Below are 26,906 nucleotides of genomic sequence, written 5' to 3'. Positions count from 1 at the left end.
CTCCAGATGCAAAATGAGAGAGGGCACCCAGAGGAAGTCTGTTTTACAAGAATGAGCAAGAGCCTGAAGCAATTTGCACAGGAAAAAAAAATGATCTAAAATGCTGCTGAGATCTAAGGAAATTGCAATGATTAATCCTGAGGATTTCAGGGAGTAGGGTCCTGCTGAGTTATTGTGACCCTATAACTCCAATATGCATTAACAGGATTTTATAAAATCTAGTAGTGCTATAAAGGGTTTTAGGCAGTTTACAGGATTAGAAATATGAAACGAAAGTGGGGGATGGCAATCTGCTTGTCAGTATACTGGTTCTCCAAGCTATGGCTTGGCTGAATCCAAAAGTGAAGAAAAATCTTAAGGGGGAGAAGTCAAGGGGTCCAGGGGCTGCCCCAGTGAAGTGGTAGCAGGGCAGGAAGGCAGCACCGTGCCTGGCAGCATGCAGTGACCCACACAAAGAGAACAGGCCACTTGGGGATTATCTAAACTGCATTTCTGTAGCCACAGTTGCCAGTGATGAGTCTGGCAGGTCTGTTCCTTTGATAGAATACTGGGCAGCTGGCATCACCACGATACCTCGTTTGCCCAGGGCATTTGTAACCCCAAATAGTTGCTCTCCTTTTCTGCAGCAATAAGGAGGGAGGTTGGGTTGATTTCCACAGCAGTGGTCTGGAAAGAGGCAGCTTTTCACCAAAGTCCAACCACTTCCTTCGAGTGTTTCACAGCACACTGCTAGCCCACCTAATTCAGCAAGGCTTTGCTTTCTGCTGAGAGGGAAGCAGTCACTCCCAGGACTGAGATATAGGCTCCAAACACAGCATGCTAAATCATGCACAGCTATCACATAGAGAGGTTAAGGTGTATCAGACATTTAAGGCCCCCAGCCCACATTGCCATGCATCTTGATGGTGTCCATTATGGGACATGAACAAGGGCCAAGCACTGTCAAAATGCAGCGATGCAGTGGCTGCCCTGACTCAGCCCAGCCACAGAGACAGACTTGGGTGCTCCCAGGCATGCACACATGTCCCCAAACGGTTCCAAAGGCCACAAATCCCACCAGCTTCCCACCTGGATTGAGTACATGATGATCCTGAAGCAGCGGGTGGCAAAGATCTTCGGCTCCCAGAGTGAGTGGTTATCCAGGTGGCTGGGGAGAAATGAAACACAGGAGATGGTAACTGTGTTCCCAAGCAATGCAGAGGTGCAAACCAGCACCAAGAGCAGGGACAGCCAGGAGCAGAATGGAGTAAGTGCTGAACATGAGAGCAGGGATGCAAGCTGCTTTCTGAGGTGACTTTTCTCAGTGACAGGTATCTATCCAAAGCCATCTTCCCCCAAAAACGAGAGATGAAACCCAGTTCCTACATCCAGCACCATGCTGAGGGAGGCCAGAGAGGCCCTCACCTTCACCTCAGCTCTGACCCACGTTGGATGTGCCTTGGTGCCCTTGTGTCAAAATGGAAGGATGCACAACTTACATGAGAACAGGTGTGATGGCATTCTTGATGTTGCCATATGCCGCCCGGCCCAGCAGCTCCCGCAGACACCTCTCTGCCAGCTCCGTGGGACTCTCCTTCTCCTTCTCAGTGGCTTGCAGCGGGGAGGGGGAGCGGCTGTGAAAGCAGAGGAGGGTGATGAGAGTGGAGCTGAGCGTGCTGCAGCAGTGGGGGAGAAGAGGCACAGAGCCTGTTTGGGGAGGGACAGAGCTAAATGTACTGCCTGTAGCTCCCACTGTGCAGGGCCATGGGCTGCCCCTCACACAGCCTGTAGCCACCCCACAGCAGCCACGTGTCACCCTGCCAGGCAGATGGGACAGCTCCACTGAAGCAGAGCTCAGGGATAATGCACTGCTGGATTTGAGCCAGATCAGGGGGCAGCACAGGTGCATGGATTACAGGTGAAAGGGTTGTGCTGAAGTGGCCCCATTCACAGCCCCATGCAGCAGAAACAGCTCTCACATCCCTCCTTCCAGTCTCAGGATTGTGGTGCTCAGTGCTTATCAGCAAGGACACAGGCTTTAACATCCTCCCAGCACAGACACTCCTCTCAAGGGAGGAACAAGCAAAGCAGTCAGTACAGCACAGCACAAATCACCCTCAACTCGTACATCCCAGGGGGCATCCATCCCCCTTTTCCACACTTGGGCCTTTTGGCATTGCAGAAACACAGCAAATGGGTTTTCTTCCACTTCAATGCTTCACTTTACAAGAGAAAGGGGAAATGTAACCAGCCAAAAGTCATCTTCCCAGGACTGACACGTCTCTCCTAACCTTCAAAAGGAAAATCCCAATAGGAATTCATGCCTGCCTCTCCACATAATGCTTCTCAGCTAAGCAACTCCCCTTTAAGCATTCAGCTGGCAGAGGGTTATGCTTGAAGAATGGAGGGACAGGGAGCAAAGCTGTTATTTCAGCTCCACTCATTCTTCTTGCTGAGCTTTAAACTAATTGCATAGGTAGCACCTAAGCAGGGTCAGCCCTCCAAACAGGCAGCTCAGAGCCTTTGCAAAGAGAACATGCTTTAACTGCAGGGATGGTGCTGAGAGCTCTCCTTCATAGGAGTCATACTGCCCTGTAGTGGACAAGATAGCAATAACCTTCATGGTGCTGGATGACAAGCAGAGCTTCTGCCATCTGCACCATCCTCCAAGGAGGACTCCTGCAGGGTTTCTCTAACTATCCACAGCCTTTTTCACATGAGGTGCAGGCACAATGCAGCCCACAGTGTCTTTCCTCTGCAACACCTGGCTGAAAGCAGCCCTGAGGCCCTGAAGCTGCTGGCAGAGCATGTGGGTCACAGCACTGGTGAGCACCCACCTTTCAGCCTCCTCCACATGCTGTAAGTTGAAGAGCAATGAGGGCACAATTTTGTCCATGTGCTGTGGGTCCCAGATGTTGGCTTGAAGTTCATCATTCACCGTCTTCCTCACTACCCCTTGCAGGCCTTTAATGCCAGACATCCGGATCCTGGGGAACAAATTAACAGCAAAATGTTCTCTCTATACATTTATATACACATATATATGTGGGTGAAATTGTGAAAGCAGTTGGAGAGAAAGCACCAACTACTTCGCTTTTGGTAGGGCTCACATAGACAATGCCCCAAGACCTGCACCAAAGTAATCATTCTACTCTGCATCCCAGAGAGACTCAGCTTCCCACAAAGTGACAGACACAAGCAGGAAAGGCTCTGAACCAGCTTAAATTGTTCTGGCAGCAGCAGCCGGCTTCCATCCACCATCTTGGATGGGAGAGCCCCAGGCAAGCTGCAGCCACATGCTAACCAACATTGAGAGGTGGCACTAGCAAGCCTGGCCTCTCCAAAGGGTTGGTATTGGCCCCAGCATCACAGATGGTTTTGCTGTTTCCCCTGTTCCCAGCAGCCACACTGCTAAGCTGTGTCCACAGGGATGCTGGATACCAAGGAAACCTAGATGCACTTTGACACCTTTGTCTTTTCTGTGTCCAGAGATCCTGACTCTGCTCTAATCAGCAACAAAGTCATCAATAAAAATCCCTGCACACAGCAGGATTCCCAGCTCTGAAACCAGCCTCTCAACACCAATTGCTGGTGCCTGAGAAAGATAGCGAGTGCTTATCTTCAGAAATAAATGCATTAAATAGCTTGCTCTGAGGTCTCTCCCCTAATAGGACTTTGTTTTTGTTTTTTGCAGGGAATTTTCTGACGTTAATGCAGGCAGTAATATGATTGTGATACAGTTCTTGAGGAATGACTGAGCAGGACCAAGGTCACAGGAAAGCAGTGCCCTCCTTTTAAATTACAGAAGTGGCAGAATTCCTCTTTTCTGGCCTTCAACACAACTTGCCAGTGTCACTGATGCCCTAAAAGTCAAGTGGAAATGATAAGCCACCTGCATTACTTCCTGAATAAGAAAAAAAAAAGCTACCTGCAAATCTGCAGCAGTGACAGGAGGCTGGAAGTCCCCAGAGAGGAACCTCTGAGAGGAGTGGAAAACCTCAAAGGTTCTCCTCTCTGTAGGGAGGCTGATCCCTGGCACTGCAGCTCCAGGAACAGCACCAACAGGCTGTGCTGAAGTGCTGCCTGATGCCACGATTGTCTATGGCAGCAGCCACCTCTTGTGCACAGGCTCCTGGCAAGAGCCATGGGTGTTACCACAGTGTACTGTCAGTGCCTCACAGGGATGCATAGGGCCATTCTAAGTGCTGAGTCTGTTTAAGTACATCACCAAAAGACCTGGCTTTGGCAGCAGTAAACAACATTAATCTGTCTGCTTTAGTCATAATTAATCCTCTTGGGGTACATTTCTCATCACAACACAGCAAGTTGGTCCTCAGCACTGTCTAGAGATGCAGCCACCTTTCAATGTGGAAAATAACAGATCACAGCTGAAGGAGGCAGGTTTTGAGTTAATGCTGATTCTGCTAGTAGTGGGCTTCTTCCCACCATCATCACTCTTTCTGGGACCAGGATCATTTCCTTGCCTCACACTCTGAGCTCTTTTGATCTGTGGGATGCAGCCTTGCAGCAAAGGTGAAGAATGCTTAAAGATGCAGAGCACATCTCCCCTTGTCCTGCCATTGGCCATGGTCTGAGGAAGCCAATGCCTGAACAGAGCTGGCCCTGCTGTCAGGATTAAAAATGCAAACCATGTTTTCTCACACACATCTAGTGCTTCACACAATAACCCACATAGCACTGGAAGCTGGATATATGCTGAGCTGCATTTTCTATGCCTCTGTTTCATCCTCCCATACAGTCAGCAGAACTTAATGTTTTGAAAATAAGGGAGAGCACAGGGTGGGCAGTTTTAAGCCTGAGTGTATACAGCTCTGGGTAGTCACTGCATATCTCCATCACAGCACAAAGTAACTGGTCCCTGCAGCCTGCATCCAGCCTGCCACCAAAAGCAGACACTTCTCCAGGAAAGACAAAGGCTGAAGGCACAGGGAAAGCCCCCATCCCACTCCAGCATGTCTGCAGTGCCAGCAAGGCCAGGGAGGCTGCTGCTGGCATTCACCTGTGGCACTCACTTTGTCCGGATCTCCAGGTCATCATGGCTAGAGTGGCACATCTCACTGAAGCGGGAGACAAAGAAGTCATAGCTGCGGTGGTAAGACGGGGTGTCCTCCTCAATGTTGGCAAACTTCACAAACTGAGAGAGAAGAAACAGAGCGTGAGCACAGAGGGCACAACAAAACCTTAAAACACCTCTCCAAATCTGCAAGCATTTTGCAGGCTTTGGCAGAGTAACACAGGGCTCTGCTGCAGCTGGCTGACTGCAATCAGGGGGATGTCTCCCAAATGCAGTTACAGAGGTGACAATGGCTCTGGAAATGACAATGAAGAAAAAGTGTGAGTGAGTTCTTAACAGATCTGGCTTGCAGCACTGGCAACCCAAGGTCCTGTCGCGTCCTTCCAGCTCAGCCATGCCAACAGACTCAGAGCCTGCCAGAAAAGCCAGCTCACCAACAGACCCGACTTTTGCTTTTCAGCTTTCAAGGAGAAAGTTAAGGAGTAGGAAAGGACAACTATGTTTTCAAGCTTTTTTCTGAAATCAGAAACTTATTCACAAAGACATGGGAACAAAGCGTCAGGCTAGAAGGGGAGACCTTGGTTCATCTAGTCACACTGACAGGAAAATAAAAAGGGGAAAAATAAATAATAGATCTATAGCACAAGAATGGCCACAAAATCCAAGGTATGCAGAGAAAGCATGGATAGAGGCTGTATTCATGCAACAGCAACTGGTGCTGGGAACAGATGAGGTTTACCTTTGGCCTGAAACAAGAACTGTGACACCGAGTCCTCATGTTTTATCCTTCCATTTAGAAAATGGGCATAAGAAGCTGCTAGCAGAGATCTGAGCAGTAAAATCTACTGGTTGCTTTTGTGCTCCTGTGTGAACCCACATCAGCAGGCTGGGAAAGCTGAGGTCACTTACAGAGGCACAAAAGGAAGGGAGAGGATGCTCCCTGTTCAAGCAATCCCCCAAACCACCCCAATCACTAACAGCAACACCAAGTGCCACTGTATTCAAGCTCAGAAGCTGCTCACTAGAAATACTCTCTGCCAGGATAGGAAATCAGCCAAGAAACACAACAGAGTCCTTGGGTGACATCCAAGCCCTGACCCCACAGCAGAGGTGGAGGATTCAGCTGCACACACCTACTCATCCTCCAAGCAGGATGTCTCCTGCAATGGGCATATACTGCATGGAGGACCCCTTCTGCCACACACAGATGCTGCATTACAGGGTCACTTCCAGCAGCACTACACAAAGCCCCACAGTTGCAATCTTATATCATTGAAGCAAGCTGTCCAGGGCAGCACAAAGGCTTTAGGCCAAGGTTTTAGGACTGCAGGGTTCACCCTCCAGCTGGGAGGATCTAACATATCACCAAGGAGTTATTTGTCCACATAGCATCTCCCAGGGTGCTTACCACCATGCCACACAGCATCTCCTTCTTCACTCTGATCCTATGGGCAGGCTTTCCTCTCTTCCTGCTTTCTACATTTGCTGCTGGACAGCAGGCAAAAGGCCCACCCATACCTCTGCAGTCAGCAAAGCCAGCTCACCCATCCCAGCATGCCACTTGGCACTGAGGGACAGGCACTGATCAGCATGCACCCACTGTGCAGGGCTATTAATAATGTCAGCTGCAAAGGTTGGCTCTGAATGAGTGAAGGAGATGGATCAGTCCTGCCAGGAACTGTTCCCAGAGCACAGGGACCAGCTCTGACTGATCAACTCCTCTTACTCATCAGAAAAATGCAGGGCTGTTACATAAGAAACCTCTGTACCAGGCAGAGCACAAAGTGGTTTTTTTAGCTCATGGCAACTCCACGTGCAGCCGGAGGCGAGGGCGGGATGCAGAGTGAGGAGCAGTGATGGGGCTCTTTGCAGCAGCTCCTGGGAGAGCAGCCCCAAGCACCCCATGGCTGAGAAGAGCCACAAAATAAAGGAAGGAAATGGCACATGTTGAACAGAGGTGGCTGGCGGCATTCCCAGGCAGCTGCCAGGCACAGCAAGCCCCCACACGTCTCTGTCCTCAGGGGACAGATGTCTCTGCATGGTGCCACCCTGCCTGGTGACGCCACATGTGGCCCAGCAATCACATCTGCCAACAACTGCAGGCAGCTCTCTGCATCCATTCTCAGCCTGAAGACACTGGCAGGGCCAAAGCTTGCAAAAAGCAGCTGAGAACAGAGAGAACTGAGCCTCGATGCATCCTTGCTCTGCCAGCATGTCCTGACACTTTCAGATCTCTGCCTCTTGCTCACAGACTACTGCATTTCTTTAAGACTTGGCTGCCCCTACAAGGGTGCTGTACCATGTGGGAGATGCCCACCCTCGGCCCATTGCCAACCTGTGCCCCATGGCAAAAAGCAGCACCAGACAACACACAGAAAAGACCCAGAGCTAGCAGACAGCTGGGCTGGCAGGAAAGAAAAGTTCACATAAAGCATGGCCATGCATCTCAGGTAAAAAGCCACTCTGTCTTCATGACCTATATGTCATTAACAAAACAATTGAAAACATTGAAATAGAGCACTATATCAGGGGGCTGGAGCAGCTCTCTTACAAAGACCATCTGAGGCAGCTAGGCTTGTTCAGCCTGGAGGAGAGAAGGCTCTGAGGAGACCTCCTTGTCACCTTGCAGTATTTAAAGGGAGCTTAGAAAGAAGAGGAGACTGACTTTTTACACAGGTAGACAGTGATGGGATAAGGGGGAATGGTTTTAAAGGAAAAGATGGGAGATTTAGGATAGATGTCAGGAAGAAATGATTCACTCAAGAGGGTGGCAGGGCCCTGGCACTGCTGTCCAGAGAAGATGTGGATGCCCCATCCCTGGAGGTGCCCAAGGTCAGGCTGGATGTGGCCCTGGGCAGCCTGATCTAGTGGGGGCAACTAGCTCAAGGCAGCCCCAGCTCAGTGGGCTTTTTAAGATCCTTTCCAACCCAACCTATGGTTCTGTGATTTTATTTCTGCTGTGGTTTGAAGGGGTGTTGAGATGTGCTCAAGCTCCTGTGATTGAAGCCAACGAGTTCCAACCAAAATGCAGCTGGGATGAGCAGGGAGCAAGCATGGGGGAATGCAAGGAGTGCAGCTACCCTAGAGATACAAAACAACGGCTGGGAAGGGATAACGCTGCTATCTATAAATATATCAGACATAAATACATCAGAAGAGGAACATCAAGGAGGGGGAAGAGCTGCTTAAATGAAAGATCAACACTGGTTTGAGGAAAAAATTAAAACGTGAATGACATTGAGCTGGAAATTAGATGGTTCCTACCCAAAGCAGGGACATTGCCCAGCAGCCTCCTAACAAGGATGAGAAAACAAAGTGGATTTACGCTGCCGCTCCATATGTTCACCCTGGGGATTATACGATGACAGGATGCTGGATTTTCACTGCCATCCGCTGCCTCCAGCACTGCGGCTGTGCAGCCCAGGCCCTGGGAATCAGCCCCATGCAGCACAGAGCTGCACATCCCTGCAGGAGTGAGACGTGTCCAAGGAGAGATTTCACACTGTGAGAATGACTCACTTGGAGCAGGTTTCTATAAACAACCTCCTCCCGCCTTTGCCATCAGCTCCCTTATTGTGAAGACTGCTTGAGACAGCACCCTCTAATTAAGCACAAGCCCAAGGCACATTCCTCATTAGCAGACACAGGAAGAAGTGTCTCATTATCATTACTCTTTCCTCTATAAAAGCCCACAAGGTTTCGGTGCTGAACGCCATCTGAACGCTGCCACACTCCAGAAAAAGAAAGACAAAGCCACTAAACAGTCATTCCCAATCTGGATCCTCATTACAACATCCACCACCCGTTGCTGACCACAGTGGAAACCACACTAAAGAAACAGTTCCTCCCTCTTGAGGATGTTTGTTGGGCTTGGTACCCTGAATCGTAAAGTGGCTTGGGTTGGAAGGGACTTTAAAGCTCACCCAGCTGCAACCCCCCTGCTGTGGATTGGTTGCCACCAGAAAATTCAGGCTGCATCCTACCTGGCCTTGAGCACTGCCAGGGATGGGGCATGACAGCCTCTCTGGGCCAGCACCTCCCCAGTCCAGATCAAAAATTTTCCCCTAACCTCTAACCTAAAATCTCCCCTCTTTGACTTCAGAACTGAAGTCTCTGCTGGCCATCATGAGATCCTACAGCAAAGGTTTAGGGCATGAGTAGGAGATAATGCATGCATTTGAAGGCAGAATTGCACTACAGCATGGGGCACTTTCTTAGCAAGAGATGCATCTGCTTGCCACAGGGCTGGCTCTAGAACATATCAAGAGGCTTGGACAGCACGTCACCGTGCCAAAATACCACAGCAAGCTGCTGTTGGTTTCCACCTAGTCATCAGTCCTCCTGCTTCTCCAAGAGCTGGGAATTAATAGGTTTGCTGATGGGCAGCTCACATTGCTTTCAGCTCAAAGCAATCAGCTGCCAGGCAGAAGGGGCCATGAAAGGTCTCCACTTCAGTGCCCCTGCCTCAGCAGAGGTATTTATAGCTGAGTGCCTGGAACTGTGCCGGCTCCTGGGGGAGAGGAGCACAGTGGGATGCAGTGCTGCCCGTCCAGGAGGTGCTATCAAGCACTAATACCATTTCCCTCACTGTCACATGCAGCTCAAATTGAAAGCTTAGGGCTCAGCTATCCTTGTACTTCCCAGGCCCTTGAGAAAGCATCTGCCTAGCCTACCCTCCTGCCCAAAAGACCATCAGCTCCACTTCAATCTCTTAAAGCAGCAAGAGCAGATGCTGCTCGCACCAGCCAAGCTTCTGGGTGCTGTCAGAGCCCTTGGAATCCCAGGTGTCAGGTACACCCAGTCCTCCCAGTAAAAGCCAGCAAAGAGCAAGCTGTCTTGCCAGCAGAAAGGCAGTGCACAAGCAGCTAGGGTCAGCAGTTTGGAAGCCATGAGGACATCGTGTCGTTCATTCATGCTTCTCTTTTTCCTCTCATTTGATAGCTGTGACTGACACACTCCTGGCCTGGCTAAGCCATTTACTGCAAGTTACAGCTCTGATTAAGCCAGCTCTTTTATGAGCCTGATGAGCTTCTAAAATCCACAGGGATCACCTCCTAAGTTGGTCAATTGTCTGAAACTGCTGACAGTACCCCATGTCCTGTAGTTGTTTAGGAAAAGATAAATTCAAGAGCAGGAGAGCATGGCAGTAGAGATCAAAGATCAGCAACTGGTCCCAAACAGTAAACAGGAGAAACAGCAGACAGACAGCACAGCTAAGGGCTCAGACACCTCATATGAGGCAGGATACACAGAGGGAACATCTTAAATTCTTATCTGTAACCACCCTCCATCCTTTCCCAATGGGGATTCCTGCCCCAACAGCACGCAGAGGCAGAGTGACAGGCAATACATAAGGCAAAGGACCGGGCTAGCAGGGTGCTGCTAACTTCCCCCTGCACTGCTACTCACTGAGTTGGTCCCCAGAATTTGTAGATTGGGCTTCTCCGACTCCAGCAGCTTTGCCACCATCTTCAGGAAACTCTCCACAAAGAGGTTAATGCTCTGGCAGTGACAGGCCATGAGGAGCTGGTCCAGAGCCTCCATGGCGATGCACACATACCTAGGAGCAGGCAGAAGCCAGGATCATTCCTCAATAGCACAATGGGCATGACCCCACAGCCCCCTCTTCCTCCCTGCTCCCAAACCACCCAAGTACTCACCAGGAAAGCCAGCCTAATGCCAACCCCCCTGCCCTGGCCAACCCAACAGCACAAAGTTTACATCCTAAATAGCCTTGGGAGTGGTTTAGATGGAGGTGGATGCTCCCAGTATCCTGCCTTCTAAGGAAAACTAAGCTGCCTGAGGACTGGGGCTGACAGCAACATCTTGCATCTCTCCCCCGTGTCTCCTGTGGGCTTCCATTGCCCTGAACTGGTCTTTTTGCCCTGTGAGGGAGTGCTGGGACAAAGTAGGCTACCCCAGTACTGGTTATATTTGCATCACTGCAGAAGTTCCTTGGGTGAGCAGTGTTTCCTCCAGCAGAAACTGGCAATCCATGTCTTACTCCCATCCTTCCTCCAGGGACAGAGCTCTTGGTCACTCTGTTGTGCATGCTACACAGGGAGGAGAGAAGCCCAGAGCCAAGTCCAAAGAGAAGATGTCCTCAAGACAGGTCCCTGGGCCATTCGGGGGTATTTCTGAGCACAGCACATCCCTTTTCCCATCCCTCCTGATCAGGCTGAGCTGGTTACAGCTCACCACAGACCTCCTTCCAGCAGCTGGCTTCTCTGCAAGCTGTCACAGCGTGTCTTCCAGGCTATTTATTAAATCATTCCTGCCACACTCGTGTCTCTAGAGGAAGTTGGAAAAGCTCATGCCCAGTGATAAATCTCACTCATTTCGGAGGTGGTGACTGATGACACAGCTATTGCAGAATTTGTCGGGTGTCACTTCATGTTCCCAAGACAGATTGGATTGGTTGCTCAGAGTGGCTCTGGGGAAGTCTGCTGCTTGCAGGATGGTCCTGCAGCACTTCCTCATTAACAGTGCTGCAGCTTCATGATATGACCACGTGGACCTTCAGCTGTTGGTTGTCCCTTCTGCATTCAAAACGCAGAGGAGAAGGAAACCCTGACCTCCAAGTGCATTTATTTCAGTTACAGGTTCCCAAAACTTATACATAAAAAGTGGTGATTTCAGTCTTACGGCTCCAGCTCCTCTTGCATCACCTGCGAGGTACCCCAACACATGAGACAGATCCAATGACAATACACTGAGAGGAAATCAAACTTTAAAGCTCCTTACCACCTCCGTTCAACTCCATTTCTTTGTATCACAGTGGCTAGAATCGAGCTCAGATCTCCTGCCACAGCCAAGGTAGCAAGAGGTGGCAAGCACAGACTTCTTTGTATCAAGCACAAATTGTCCTGTAACCTCAATTTCACACTCCAACTCCTTGCCATAGCCAGATCTGCTGCAGCTACCAGCTTGTGCTGAAGGGTGAAACCTTAAAGCAGCAAAGCAGCTCAATGCAGTAAACTCATGACAGTAAGGTAGGCAGGAGCTTCCCACCAGCACTGCCTGCACACTGAAGGGCAGCTAGAGAGGAAAGCAACCCTCCTCCAGGGAAAGGATAAGCCCTAAACTTCCAAGCTCCAGCTGGGAACAGCAGCAAGGCTGATTCCTTTTCCCTGGAAACGGTGAAATCTGGCTTAATTCCTGAGCAGATCCTTGGGTCTCTTATGGCATGCAAACCTTCAGGCATCATTACAGCTCTTCTAGACACTCTAAAAATGAGCAGCCTAGATCCACCAAGTTCCTAACCATCTGTCAAACTGGGTTAAAACTGGCCCAGGGGGAAAAAAGGTACGAAGAGATAACAAAAACAACAGCATGAGGCATCAATCTCCTTTTTCAAAGGAAACAAGGCTTCCAAAAGGGAAAAGGGGCACTTAGGAATAACAGAATACCCCAGACTGGAAGGGACCAACAGACATTGTCAAATCCTACTCTGGACTCCACATAGGATTACCCAAAATTCAATCCATGTTTCTGAGAGCTTCTTGAACTCTGGCAGGCTTGCTGCCATGCTGCAAACTCAAACACTTTCTCCTTGAGTAACATAAGATAATAAAAAGACGACACCCAGCAGGCCTGAAATCAATGCTGTCTTCATTTCAAACGCAGAAGACAGGCACCCATGAGTACAGCTGCTTCTTCAGAACCAAGCTCTGGCATCTTGCAATGGGACAAGCTCTGCTGCTGATGCTGGTCTATAAATAAAGTTTATCCAAGCCTATTTCAGGCATTTCAAAGTTAGGCTTTGAAAATTAGCCTGCACTTCAACCCAATTAAATGCCTATATGCACAAACGGATGGGGATGGAATATATACCCCCTGTCAAAGCTTGCCATTAGACGTCAAAAGTCTCTGAAAATCTTTCTTCTCCTAACACAGAAAGCAGAGCCTGTTAACAGCATAACATCAGGCATAGCTTTGAATGTCCTGTCACTCCTGATGACGGGTGACACATGTGAGGCTTTGAAGGTTTTCCAACTTCAACACTTCTCAGGCAGGCTGCTGGCTTCTCTTCCCCCAGGATAAAAGGCAGGCTGAAGTTTGCACTGCAAAGCTGAGCCATGTTTGTCTGCTGTGGCTTTGTTCAGGAGACAACCAGAATCAATCCAGAAACTATTTCAAAGGGAAGGAGCCCTCCCATGCTCCCCCAGTGTTTCTAACGAGGGCAGTCAGCTATTTCCAGGCAGACACTGCTCTCCCTGCAGTAAACACAGCAAAGCCTTGCAGGGAGGGAAGATGAAGGAAATAGGGCTCAGCCAGGAGCACGTAAGGTAAGGAAGACAGCAAACACAGCAATCCTCATCCAGCCTGAGGTCTCTCCATCATGTGCTCTCCTAGAAAGTATCATAACACTGCCCTCATCCTTAGTCCAATACCGTAGCTCAACAGAGATGTGCACGGGGTACAGCACATCCAAACCTGCCCTGAATAAGACCCAGTGAGCCACATACAGAGCCACTCCAACTGGTTGTTTAACAAAGTCTAGTCAGACTTACAGCTCAAAAAGAGCCACAGTGGGCTTTCAATGACCAGAAGGATGCTACAGGCTCCTCATCATGGCCTAGAAGGAATGACAGCAGGGCAACAAATCCTACATACAGATCCCTTGAGCACAAACAGAACAGTGCCAGGGAAATGCTATGTAGCTACCAGCTTGCCTGGTCCCTTGCAATTTTGCAAAGGGTTTGCACATTCCTGCATGCTTCCACACGTCACTTTCAGAGGCCTAACACACTCAGGTCTCTTTGTAGCATGCTAGTGGCTCCAGGGTACTCTAGAGCATCCCATGAGCTAGGCACTCCACATGCCCCTCTTGCTGTGCTTCTGCTTCTATCCAGTGGCCCATCCTTATGCCAATAACTGAAGTGGATGAAACAACCTCCTTACCCATATCTGTGCCGGCTGACATCTCTGATAAGCCGCTCAGAGAGGTAGGCACCGATGCGATCCAGCTTCTCTGGGGCAGACAGGGCATAGAACGTCAGCTTTTCCATGTTGGTCTTCACCAACCCATCCTGAAAGAAAAGCAGTGCAGGATGTCAAGGCCTCACAACCAGAGCAAGCAAGCCTCAGGAGCATCTCCAGCAAACTATGGCAGTGATTTCAGATGCCTGGAGCATCCCAGCATCTCCTTGCAGTTCCCCAAACCTTGTACACTAGAGAATGCAAATGAGGACTGCATTTGGCTGCAGCTTAGTGCTCTCTGACCTGCTACAGCTGCAAGCAGTGGTGGAAATCACACACCATACATACAATGCGAACCACTTTGCCAGTGCCCTCACACCACTTGGGGATAGCAGCAGACAGGGACATCAGCGCCTCTATTTCCTGAAAGGTGCCAAGCCCCAATATCTGCCTGTAGTCTTGTTCAGCCTTGCTGTCAGTTCCACAATAAAACCTTCCTGGGCAATCCCAGCCCCACTGCCCTCAGTCTGGAGAGCCAGGAGCCTCTCTGCCACTGCCTTAGCATCTCAGCTGTGAAATGGAGACAAAGAGGCCAGATTTTGGATGTTCCAGGAACAGACAGCAGCCCTTGAGCATCCCTCTGTCTCCTGTTTAGTGAGGCAGCAAGCAAGGCACCAGCTTTCCTGCATCCTGATAGCATAAACAGCTCAAAAAGCTCAAAAGCCAGGCTGAAGTCTCAGGAGGGCCTCCCTCTTGGAAGCTGCCTTCCTTATCCTGCAAAGTGAGACTGCCATAAAGTCCAGTTCCCATCCACCCACGCTCAGCATCCGCAACAGCACCTTTGGGAAAGGAAGCCAGCCACCATGGCATGGAGGCACTTACTTCTGGGTCCTCAGGGAAGATGTTGTCAACAAGTCTTTTGTAGCGGGGCCGCAGGGCACCACAGCAGCCACACACACCTGGAGAGAGGAGACAGCTGGTCAGTGGGGAGAAAATCCTCAGCTCCAGGGCAAAGCCCTGCATGGAGATAACCTCGGTGGAAAACATAGGCCTGGATTTGGTGGCACCAAGTTGCAACGTGGGGAAGAGCACAGGGTATCAAGCTGATGACAAGCCTGACATTTGCAGCCAAAAAATAAAGAAAAAAAAAACAGGAAGAAAATTGCAGCTGAGAGGCAGGGAATTGGCTGGTGACCAGCATCACTTGATGTAGGACCACAGGGTTATCTGCTTCTCTCACCCAAGAAAGCAGTCCCCAGGCATACAAAGTTCCCCTAAGGCTGAGCCTCTGTATCTCACAAGATCACCTTCTCAAGCTCTCATTGTCAGAATAAGAGCTATTTGGTTCAACTACTCAACCACAGAAATACTACTCACGCAGTCCTACCCATGGAGCCAGACAGGATAAAGACAGCACTGGAGAAAGATAGGGAGAGAAAATGAAGATAGGATATCTTATTTAAGGCTGTGAGAGGAAAAAGCATTTTCCTGTTTGCAACCCCGAAGCTGAGTTGTTGAACATCACCTTTGACTGCCTTCCTGTGTACAAGTCTTCTGGTGCCCCACATGGGTTGAAGGACAGTTGTGAGTTGTGTTGTTGCAGAATGCCACCTTACAACACAGCTCTCATCAGACAGGGACATCTTGAAGTGGAACCACTCAGAACTAGGGGTGTAAGCCCATGGTTACTCATGCAGCTGAAGTTGCCCAGATGATTTTTTTGGGGTGCCCCAGATGTCACATCAAGAGGAGGCTGGTGTCAGCCACCCCAAAGCACCACCAGCTTTAGCAAGCTCAGGGAAGCATGAGTAATTCAGGGCAGCTTTGTAGCAACTGCTGCTGAAAAGCAAAAGCATGGGGACAAAGGCTCCCAGTGCTGGCAGCGCTCACTTCCTGCAGTGTGCTCACTCGCTCTTCCAGCTCTTGCACTCTCTCCCTGCAAACCCCTCTGTAGCTCCCTCTCATCCTGTACTTCATTTCCAAGTCTCCACACCTGCTGCTCTCCCTCCCCTGCTTTCTCTCTGCCACCTTGGATCGATTTTGCTTTCTTCCCCGAAGTACCTTTAATCCGGACTCTTAATAAATTCTCGTTTGCTATTTGCACAAACGAACACGTGATGATTTCCTGAATCCTCTCAAGAAATTCCCTTCTCCCAGAATAGCCGAGGCACCATGACAGTACTTGCCTTGCTGTCCCATTCTCAAGGGGCACCAGCCCTCCCCCACAAAATATCTGGAGAGTTTCCCCATAAACAATCCCATTAGCCAAGGAACTGGGTTCTTCCACCCGCTGCAGCCTCATCAGTAATTATCTCATCCCAGCAATGGGACTTCAGGGTATTTTTCAGGCTGAATGCACATTCCCATCGCTGGCCCTGGGATGGGAGCAAAGAGCCCAGCCACATTCCCATCCTGCCATCCTCTTTCGATGAATGAAGCTGAAGAGCAGACACAGCGTGAATCCATCAATAATAATTGCGTAATTAAATCTAATGCCTTCCCTCTCACCTCACATGACCTCTTCTTCCAGAAGCACGAGGTTTTACGGCCTCACCTAAGGACAGAGGAGCAGCAGGAGGAGGGTGAGCACGGTTTGGGTGAGGAAGACAGGCACCTTGCTGCTCCAAAGCTATGCTGGAACACTGGTGGGTAGATCCCACCACTGCTCCTGCAGGTGAGGCTCTCTGATGTCTAATACAAGGGCTGAGCTCACTGAGGTCAGGCAATGAAAGGGTCTCTCTTGCTCTGACTATTTGCATTAAACCAAGAGAAACTTTTCTGTCCCAAATCTCTGCCTTGTCAGTTTTGACCCAGACAAATACATGCACAGACAGGGAGACCCTAAATCTTTAAGAAACCAGAAGAGAAACAGCACAGAGCTTGGAGAAAACCAAATGTATCTATCCCATCCTGCCCCAATCTCGAGTGCTCTGCAGAGAGCAAAAAGCCCAAGTCTACTCCTAACAACAGCAGAAAAATCAGCTCAGTGCCTGCTCTACACAGGATGCCCCCAGACTTTCACAGTACCAAAACCTAATGCATGGCAAGAAACAACTCCCCCCCCCCCCCCCCCTCCAGCCAGGCTACCATCACAGATTTTGTTCAGCATCCAGCTCATCAGCCCCAGTGGAACAAGGCAAAGAAAGATGACACTGACGGTGCCACCAGCAGCTGAGAGACACATCCCAAAACCCCACAGAGAAGAGGGGACGACGGTACCTGCTCCAGCCACGTGCAGCATCTCCCAGGAGCAGGCAGGGCCGGCAGCGCAGAGCTGCAGCGTGGGGCTGAGCACCCAGCTACTCAAAGCCATCACAGCCGAAGCAAAGTGGGGGGCTTGGGGTGCTGCTCTCGTCTTCGCAGAGCTGCGGCAGCAGCATCGCTGCAGGGGATGCTCAGCCGAGCGGGAGCAGCCGTTTAAATAAATAAGGGAGCTTTCAGCGCGGCTGCTGAGTCACCGAGGCGGCTCCGATGGCAGCTGGGAACAGTGCTGGCTTTGCTGTGCCCGCGTCTGCAGCGGTACGTGGTGGTGGATGGGGAGCTGGGCATGGCAGACTGAGTTGGAGAGGAGCAGTGGGGGTCAGTATGCCAAGGTCCTTTAGCCCAAAGCTCTCCTTCGGCACTCTCCCTTTATTAGCGCTGCCAGCAAACGAGCATCACAGGCAGTGCTATCAAGAGGGAGGCTCAGCAGTTCGGAGCTGACCCCATGAAAGCATCGGAGGATGTGAGAGATGTGAGCGAGGACCTGCACGGTGCATCACACTCTCTGCCTGCCGGCAGCCTGCGGCTGTCAAAAGCAAGGCCACAGGTCTTAAAGAACAGGTAAATGGAGGCATGGCGAAATGAGGCTTCACATTCTCCACGGGGAGGGAGTTAAGGAGGGAAACCCACAAGCAGTATCAGCTTCGGGGTTCCCACAGACATGCCAGCAATGCCTCGTGCACAGTGTCATTGTGTGTCACCTTTGTCTCACACCCCAGAGTCATTTATGGGGCTCTTCATCGCTGCTCTCAGTTGCAGCAGGTGCCATCTGCTTCAGGACAAAGCAAGCCAAAAGGGCTTTTTGCTTTGGTAGCTCCTAGCAAGTCAGTCTAACTGGGGATAATTACAGTATTTTAGCTGCAGGGATTGCGGCTTGCAAGCATATCCCCCACTCAGCTGCTCTGATGTCAGCATGCCCCCCAAAGCTCTCAGATAAACTCATTGTGCATTTCCAGGAGAGGGCTCACTGGTTCCAGCTGTACCTGGGGTGTTTGGGATGGCACAGCAGCCAGATAGGGTTGGAACACAAGCCCAGCTCAGGCCATACAGACCACATGCTCTCCCACCATGCTCTGACCTTGAGCTTTTCCTCATTAATCCCCCCTCCCCCTTCCATTTTAGCATCGTGTTGGCAATAAACAATGCTGGAAAACATCACGGTCATGTTATTCGAGGCGTGGAATTTACTTAATAAGGGTACTCCATCTGATTGCAAATAAATCTTAATTAAATCAAGCAAAATCCCTCATTAAATCTAACATGCCATGAAGGTCGCTCTCTCAACTCCGAGAAGAAACACTGGCCCTAAAGCAGGGAGTGTACTGCCGTCCCAGTGCTGTTTTCTCCCAAGCCACGTGCCAAACCAGACATCTTGCCCTAATCTGCTTAGCAAAATCTCATTTACCTGGCCAATATATCCCTCATATCCAGCATCTGACTCCAGGACGAGCCTGCCTGGTGTGAGGGATGCTTGAGAAATGTCACTGAGCAATATTCACACTGTCCCAGACAGCATCTGGCCCTGTTCTCCATACACAGCAGTGAGGACGGAGGGATGGAGCTGGGAGCCCCAGGCCAAGGGAAAACATGAAACAAGTGATGCCATCAGAGAGAAGGGGCAGACACAGTTCCACAATGGTTGCTGGTGGGTAAGGAAGGCATCACCTGCAGAAGCTGCTCCTTCCCAAATGCCATTCTCAGGACAAAGCCCAGTGCCATGAGCGAGTGTAGCAGGAAGCTCTCCCAAGGGAAAGGCTTTCTCAGGCGTTCCTCTGAGCTTCTGTTGCCAATTCAAGAAGCAGGAAAACAACACTAAAAATCCAGCTTCTGTGCCAGCAGGTTCTCATTTGCCTCTGCACCCAGTCAGAGCCAGGGCAGATCCTGATGTAAATCAGCACAGGGCTGGCAGAGATGTGAAGTAAGCCAGTAAATCTCTCTCTAATCGTATTTAAGAGAGCCAAACACACTAGGTACTGATTAGAACCATGGCCCCATATCCTTGCGGATCCCAGTGCTGGGAATGGGGAGAAGAGAGCGAGGCTGGAGCACTGGGCTCTGCCTACCTGTGCCCTGGTGCTAAACTGGGACAGGAGCTTTAGCACCAGTCCAAAACACTGTGACCAGCCCAGAGCAAAGAGCTGTTGGGAGTGAGCAGCCAGGAGGAGACAAGGGAGCCCTCTGCTACCTTTAGTGGAGAAGGCAGAGTCAGGGAGAGGGCCACAATCAGTTGCTCTGTTACTTGGAGCAATGTCCTGAGGTTAATTAGCAGCTCCTGACCTTCCCACACGGTTTGAGATGCATGGCTGCAGCTTGCTCCCTTCCCTACTTATTAACTGCTGCTCACCCAAGTGTCCTTTGACAAGAGCCAGGATCTGCAAAGGCTGTGTTTGGAAAGTAGACAGCAAATCTGTGAGCACAGACAGTTCTGGAGACATTGCAGAAGACCCAAACCTCCAACTACCACGTTAACCAGCACAGGCTGCAGGGAGACACATCTCTAGATGCTGACACAAAAGGATTGTGAAGCGTTTCAAAGCACTGATAGCCAGAGAAGAGCAGTGACACACAGGGCTGGCAAGCCAAGGCTGCCCCTGCCAGGCCATCTCTCTCATTTTGCTGAGCAGGATGGACAGGAGCACGTCAGTACAGCAAACGCTCACCCAGACATCGCCCGCAGCCCGCTCAGAGCCGTCGGTGCAAATCCTTTTAGCTCAGCAATTAAATTTGCAGCTTCCCCCTGGCACAGCTCCACACTCCTGCCTCACCTCCACCAACACAGCCAGGGCTTTGCGGTGCAGACAGCGTGGTCCTGTGGGGACAGCATGTCACTGTGTCGATGTGGTGAGCCTGCACGGGAGCTGCTTCTGAGGCCAAATCCATGCTGGGTTTGGTGCATGGCTGAAACCCACCTAGGTTTGCCCAAACGTGCTGCCTTCAATCACCTGACTTCCAAAGGATGAGAGACAGAGTGGGAACGCACTCAGGACTCACAGGGTCCTGTCCCAGAGCGCCCAAAGCCACTGCTGCACCTGTTGGATCTCAGAAAGTCAGCAGCAAACAGCCTTATCGAGGTATTCAGGCATCAAAAGCAGCTTTAACAACTCCATGGTGAGCGACGGGACATAAATCAGCCCCACTGCCAGCTTACACCAGTGATGGATTTGCCCATCCATTATTCACACTTCACTGCCCAGCTGAGCCTGCCAGTCCAACACTGCAGCACGAGCACGAAGCTTCAGCGGCAGACAGATTAATTAATATTTCACAGCAGTGATTAGGCTCAGGCATTTAGACCGCACCAACCCTTCTGCACGCAGGGGAAACCACATTAAGGGCAGATCTCCGTGCTGGGAAGCTGGCATGAGGGCAGCCCGGCTTCGAGGGGAGGAGAAGGGGAGTTAAGCGCATTAATGGGTGGCTGGTTTCATTATACAATGCATGGGGGAGGAAAGAGCTTAAATAGCAGGAAATCTCACTCAAACTCTGGCCTCAGAGAGCAGCACGGCTCCTCAATGCGAGACGTCTGCGGGGACGCAGCGTTTTTAGTCCAGGCCCCATATGCAGGGAAGTGCTGACAGAGGCAGCCCTCAGTGACCTCTGAGAACTGCTGAATTAAAAGCCAGGTTCATTTTTGTGAGCCACAGGCAACAGAATGGCCAAGGACTCTGGAAGGGTTGCAAGTCTGAAAGCTTTTTAAAGAAAAGAAAAAAGTATATATATTTTGCATGTTTAACAACAACAACAAAAACAACAACACAGCAAGGATTTTAGTGAGGCACTGCCTACCCTTGTTGCTGTGGCTCCCTACTTTCTCAAGATATGCTCAAAGCCCACAACTAGTTTTAGGTTTTGGCAGAAAACAGAACCAAACACCTTCGTTTCCAGAGAGAGAATTGCGATCAAGCAGACCTGGCCATGTTTTCTCCCTGTCCTTTCTGGGTTGTTTGCAGCCTCCATGGAGATGGAGCAACCTGTGCCATGCTGCAAAGAGCTCAGCATCCCTGGAAGTGCATTTGCTTGTGCAATTACTGATTGCGCAACTGATTAAGAGAGCCCTTAAGCTGCCAGGCATGATGAGCTTCAATGTCAGCAGTGCCAGCTCTGGGCCTGGAACTATCCCCTCTTAGGCAGAGGAGTCCTCCCCTTCACTGCAGGTGTCAAACTCTGCTGGATGGGATGTGGCATTGCCATTCAGAAGCAAAGCACAGGCCTCAACCACAGCTTAGCACAAACACAAGAGCGAGGCTGGGTGGCTTGGGAAAGCCCCTAGCACTGCCGGCACCACAGACATCCCCTTTTCTGAATTAATTTGCAGATCATTTAGTTAAAAAGCATAGGGAAATTAAAAAAAATATATAGTAAAAAAATATATATAGCTCAATTGCATTTCACGTTCCCCTGCTGAGCCATCCAGTCCCACTGAGCACTATTCATTTAGCACAAACCCCATCCGATGGCACGGCTGCTGGCTGTGACTCAGTAGCACGCTGGCAGCCCCAGGCAGCTCACAGGGACCTCACTGGTGCCCACCTCCGGCAACGCCTCCTCCCAGGGCAGCCAAAAAGCTTCATTTCCCCTGCTCTGGCTGCTGCTGAAAAAAGGGAACCTTCTCTATTTCCAGCTCCACCAGTGTGGGAGGAGACAGCTCGTGCTGGAGACCAGAACGCACTGAGAGGGAGCGTGGCAGAAACACACCACAGCAAGAGGCTGCAGGGCCAGTCTGGATACGGGTCACAGGGCTGCACCAACACGCTGTGTGCATGTTCTGGCTCCACAGCTGCCAAATATAGCAGGGAATGGCCAAGCCCTGCTGGGAACCACCCATGGAAATGTTAACTCCAACCCATCTCCGCAGCTCTGTTGTTTCCCACTCTCATTCTACACCCTGCATCCACAACCCTGTTGATGAAGGAAGGGCTTCGGGCTTGCTCTGCCTTTTGCACACTTCTGAATTAAACCCCTGTCTCTTGGAGATGCAATGCTCAGCATACAGAGTCCTGAGCTTCCCATGCAGTCATGGCCATTGGACAGCCCCTGAGCACAGGGCAGCCAGGTTAGTTTGCCTGTCAAAGCCCACCAGCAGCACTCCAGCTCCTGCACTCTACGATACCCCAAGGAAAAGCTAATCCCCAAGCCTGGCTCAGGACAGCGAGCTCCCACCAGAGACAGTCTGGCTCACAAATCTGCATTCTCAGCTAGCACGACATCGGCCACCAAGTCCAAGTATGGCACAGAGGGGATTGAAGTTTGGCTCTCCCATTTTCACTGGTGGCTGTGAAAGGAAACCCAAGTGGGCAGAAAGCAGGCATGGTTCCGCAGCAGCTTGTGCACACAGATGCTAGCTCTGCACGGGGTGCCAGCACTGCGGGATCAGAGGGAACGTGCAGGGAAGAGGGTGACATGTGCTCCCAGTGCTGTCCCTCCAGACACCTCTCAGGGTTGCCTACAGATTCCCCTGTAACGGAGCAATTGTCCTGCATTGCTTCATTGTGCCTGCAGTGGAAAAACTATCCCCAGTTACCCATCTAATCCTTCCCACAGGCCGAGAGACAGTTAAAAGAGAGATTAAAAAGATACCAATAATCCTGTGCATTCCTAATGCACCTTTCATCCGAAGTATCCCACAGAGCTTTCCAGCTTCTGGATGCTTTCCAAGGCCACAAGCCGCTGCTGGGGAAGGGACCAGCCTGGCGTTTGTCCTCAGATTCACATTCAGGTCCCCACAGGGACACTCTGCCCTTCCTCACTCTGCACACATCCTGGAAGGAAACGCCGGCTATTTTGGAGCGAGGGCTTCCCCGAGATGTTAGCAAAGGTGCAACCTGAGGGCACCGAGCTGTGGTGCGGGCTGCTGCACGGGGCCACTTCCCTGTGGAGTCCAAGGGACAGCCAGAGAATGTCACAGCCCTCAGCTGTGTCACAACATGGGACTGTCAGGGCTCCTGGGGACCGCAGCTCCCATCTCAAGCACTGCAGCCATCCTTTGGCAGGCAGATGGGTTTTGCCCGGGGCTGCATCCCTGGGGCACATAAATACCACTGCGAGCTGCCATCAGTGAGGAGAGAAGGGAAGCAACCCTCTTGTTTTGCTGGTGGAAAAATACCAGCTGGGAACCTGAATGACTCAACGGAGGCCACAGAGGAGTCAGAAGAGTGACAAAGAGGAGAGGAAAAGAAAGAAAACCAGGCATCCCACCCCAGGCCTCCCTTCCCCTGGCCCCACTAAGCTGAAATCTCCCACACCCCCAGGCTCTGCTCCTTTCCCTGCAGAAGATGAGTGCAACATCTCAGCATCTCCCCACAGCGTGTGCACCCCAGATCAAGCACCCCGTTATGCAGTGGGGCAGCACCCTGCCCACCCACCTCCCTCCTGCCTCAAATCATCAAGCACTCACCCCTGGCACCGCAGCAGCTCCTTGCAGAGATGACACTCAGCCAGCATCAACCCCAATGAGCAGGGGACACAGGGAAGGGGTTCCTACCTCTGTCTGCAGCACTCACCCTGCGCTGATTGCCCGAAAAGGATGCTCAGGCAGCAGGGAGCAAGGATTTAAGAGGCGGCTGCCACTCGGCCACCCCCCCCCCCCCCCCAAGCCCTTCCCAAAAGCTCCCAGAAGCTTAGCGCAGCCCTGGGAGGGGGGGGGGGGGGTTGGCCAGCTGCTCTGCCAGCTGCTCCCCATTACACCCAGTATCGCCCCAGCGTGGGATGCAGGACACCATGCATCTGTGCCATGCTGCAGGGTGAGAAGAGTGACAATATCAGGGACATCAAGCTACAAGCACCCCAGGGTGCGTGGGCTTATGTAGGACTGAGGTCTGCACTATGTCAGGACCCCAGTACTATGCAGGATGATCATATATAGGACCAAGACCTCTCCTTATCTGGGGCAGGAACATGTGACCCTTCCTAGGAGCTGAAGAGCCCTACAGAGCACCCCAGACTTCCCTACCCCAAGGAAGGACTGGGTACTTCCCCAGCAATGCGGGGGTCATTCACCCCATAAAGAAGCAAGATCCTCTCTGTGCTGGGAAGCAGGTGACCCCAGAGCCTGGGCTGGCAGGACAACTAATGAGGAAGGGAGAGGTTAACAGATTCCAATTCTACCCCTCCAGGAACAGGAAAATCCCTCAGTGACAAAAGGGGGTGCACAGCTCTTTAAGGGATTATGATGTGTGTCTCAACCCCAAAGAGAGGTCGCCTCCTAGCAACCTGGGGGATGCATAGCCAAGTACAAGACCAAAGTCTCCCCCTAGCCCCAAAGAGGGGACACCCCCAATAACTGGGGAGATGCGCAGTTCTGTATAGGACCGAGGTCCCCCCAAAACCAAACACTGATCAATCCCCACTAACCTGAGAGGTGTGCTGACCCATAAAAAGACCACAGTCTCCCAGATAAGGCTCAAGCCACAGTAAAGGGGAGCGTGCACAGCTCTTTCCAAAATGGAGTGACCCCCCCATCCCAAAGAAGGGATGCCCCCCCAGTAAATCCGGGGGTGCATAGCCCTATACAAGACCGAGGTGCATCCATCCAAGTAGGATACATCTCCAGCAACCAGGAGATGCCCAGCTCGATGCAGGACCAAAGCCTCACACAAATGCTAAAAAGGGCACACCCCGTAATAAACAGGGGGTGCAAAGACGTACTTAGGGCCCAGATATCCCCTCCCCAACGCTGATCGGGCCCTGGGGACACACAGCCCAATCCCGGTGGGGAGGGGAGGGGGGGGGGGAGGGGAGGAAGGGTGAACCCAAAGCCCCCGGTAATCCGGGGGGTCCACGCACAGCCCCAGCCCGGCCGGGCTCGGGGGGAACTCACCGTACATGGCCGCTGACCCAGCGTGGCTCAGCCCGGCTCGGCTCGGCGCGGCTGAAAGCGGCGGAGCTCGGCCCGGCTCTGCTGGCCGGGGGCGGCACTGGGGGGCGGCACCGTTAAAGGGGCTCCTCCCGCAGGCACGGCCGCAGTGCCCGCCCCCGGCACGGCACGGCTCGGCACGGAGTCTGCACGATACCGGGAGACTCGGCCTCGAGCCGCCCTCGTCCCATTGTGCCCCCTCCGTCCACAACGCAGCGCCCGCATCCCGCCCCACGCCCGTAGCAGCACTGAAGCAGTGCAGCGATTCCTGCTGCCAACAGGGAAACTGAGGCAGGGAGCACTCGCAGGAGGGTCCCCACATTGCTGCAGGTGGCCCTATGTGGGCCATGGACATGAGTGCCTGGGCACAGCTCTTGGACATGAGCAGCAGTCAGCCCCCGTGCTTTGTCCCCTGTGCAGAGCATGCACCCACAGCTCTCATCTCCCAAATCCCACGACTCCCATCCAGCACCCCAAAATGGGAACGTGGGGTCCTGGTTTTCCCAATCCATGGATGCGACACAGCACAGTGTGGCACAGCGAAGGAGAAAAGCCGGTGCTGTGCCTTTATCCCACCCATACAGACCCATTCAGTCTCTCTTCCCCGCTGCTAAGTTCAACATCAGAGTCCCCACACACTTCCTACGGCCACCCCACATCCACAGAGTGAAATCCCACACATTGGCAAGACTGATCCACCTACAGAGCCCGAACCCTCGTGTCAAAGCTTGTCACAAGCACGAGTGAGCCATAAAGATGCTGCCCCAGGCAAGGCCTGGGGCTGAGGCAAGGCTCGAGGTGACAGTACCTGGCCGAGGAGGGCCAGAGGACCAGGGAGGTGCTGCCAGGAGGCAGCCACACATTTCCCCCTCCCTAAGCCCTCGCTGAGTCTCTTCCCACACAGCAAAGCCTCCAAGCTCACTAATTAGGCAATAGCTGGTGCCTCATCATCCTACTCGCAGGGAAATTATGTTTTAATTAAAACATTTTGAGAGTTAATCTGTGTTGCTGATTCCCTGGGTGGCGGAGGAGCTGCACACGCCGCCCTGGGGACTGGGGGGCTTTCACAGGGGACATGGTGGCTGTCACACCAAGGGGTTCTTGAGCGTCTCTGGTCAGCCCAGAGTAAATCAAAAGTCTTGGAGAAAAACATGATATGAGGACAGAGCCTGAACCTGACTAGGAGAATCTCTGCATCCTAGAAACCTTTCGTTCGATCACAGTTTATTACGAGGCCATAGGCTTGCTGCAAAGGAACATGGGGGTCACTGAGCCAGTGCTACGGGGAACAAGCACAACACATCACTCACCCTATCCTATTTTCTGCAGCCCTTTTGAGATCGCATTCCCTGGCTAGCACCTGTCACTGCTGAGTGTGCCACCTCTGAGCCTGTCCTGTCCCCAGGACAGTCACTGCCTCCAATAGTCTGTCTTAACAGTGGAAGAAGTGGGCACCAACCAGCTCCTGTGCTCCAAATCCCAGCCAAAGCTGAATCCAGGGAGGCCCAGGGGATAAGGAAGAACCAAAATACTGCACATCTCTCCTTTGAGGCCTTCCTGGCTGGGAAGGGGCTGTGCTCCTCACTTCAGGGACCTGGTAGCAGCCCGACCCAATCCCCATCACTATCATAAGTCCTGAGGTCCCCTCAGCTCTGCCCTATACACACAGGGCTGGCTGGTGCCAACCCCCAAATTCGTCACCACTGGAAAAGCCCTGCAGAACTTCTGCCCTTAGGGTAAAGATGGATATGAGCAACCTTACCCAAAGCCTGGGTGAAGTCCAGGCTGCCTCCAGCACATTACTCCTCCTCATTTATGGTGCAAAACAAGGGCAGAGAAGAGCCAAACCCTCCCCAT

The 26,906-nt window shown here is 51.7% G+C and overlaps 1 protein-coding gene across 1 annotated transcript in view; it reads right to left on the bottom strand.

Moving 5' to 3' along the window:
- Window positions 1-22,812, bottom strand: part of EFR3B (EFR3 homolog B) — a 32,552-nt gene extending 9,740 nt beyond the window's left edge. Inside the window, exons 1-8 of the mRNA XM_065730497.1 lie at window positions 22,802-22,812; window positions 14,819-14,895; window positions 13,919-14,046; window positions 10,424-10,574; window positions 5,013-5,134; window positions 2,817-2,966; window positions 1,479-1,613; window positions 1,069-1,147 (exon numbers count right to left, since the gene is read on the bottom strand). Coding sequence (XP_065586569.1) covers window positions 1,069-1,147; window positions 1,479-1,613; window positions 2,817-2,966; window positions 5,013-5,134; window positions 10,424-10,574; window positions 13,919-14,046; window positions 14,819-14,895; window positions 22,802-22,808 — 849 coding nt within the window. The 5' untranslated portion in view covers window positions 22,809-22,812. The remainder of the gene's footprint in view (window positions 1-1,068; window positions 1,148-1,478; window positions 1,614-2,816; window positions 2,967-5,012; window positions 5,135-10,423; window positions 10,575-13,918; window positions 14,047-14,818; window positions 14,896-22,801) is intronic.
- Window positions 22,813-26,906: the final 4,094 nt, after the last annotated feature.

This window comes from Cyrtonyx montezumae, unplaced genomic scaffold (assembly GCF_038088225.1).
Source record: "Cyrtonyx montezumae isolate F1298 unplaced genomic scaffold, pur_monq_1.0 scaffold_13, whole genome shotgun sequence".
NCBI classification, from domain to species: Eukaryota; Metazoa; Chordata; class Aves; order Galliformes; family Odontophoridae; genus Cyrtonyx; species Cyrtonyx montezumae.
The sequence above is the reverse complement of the archived record's forward strand: the minus strand, read 5'-3'. Positions and strand labels throughout refer to the sequence as shown.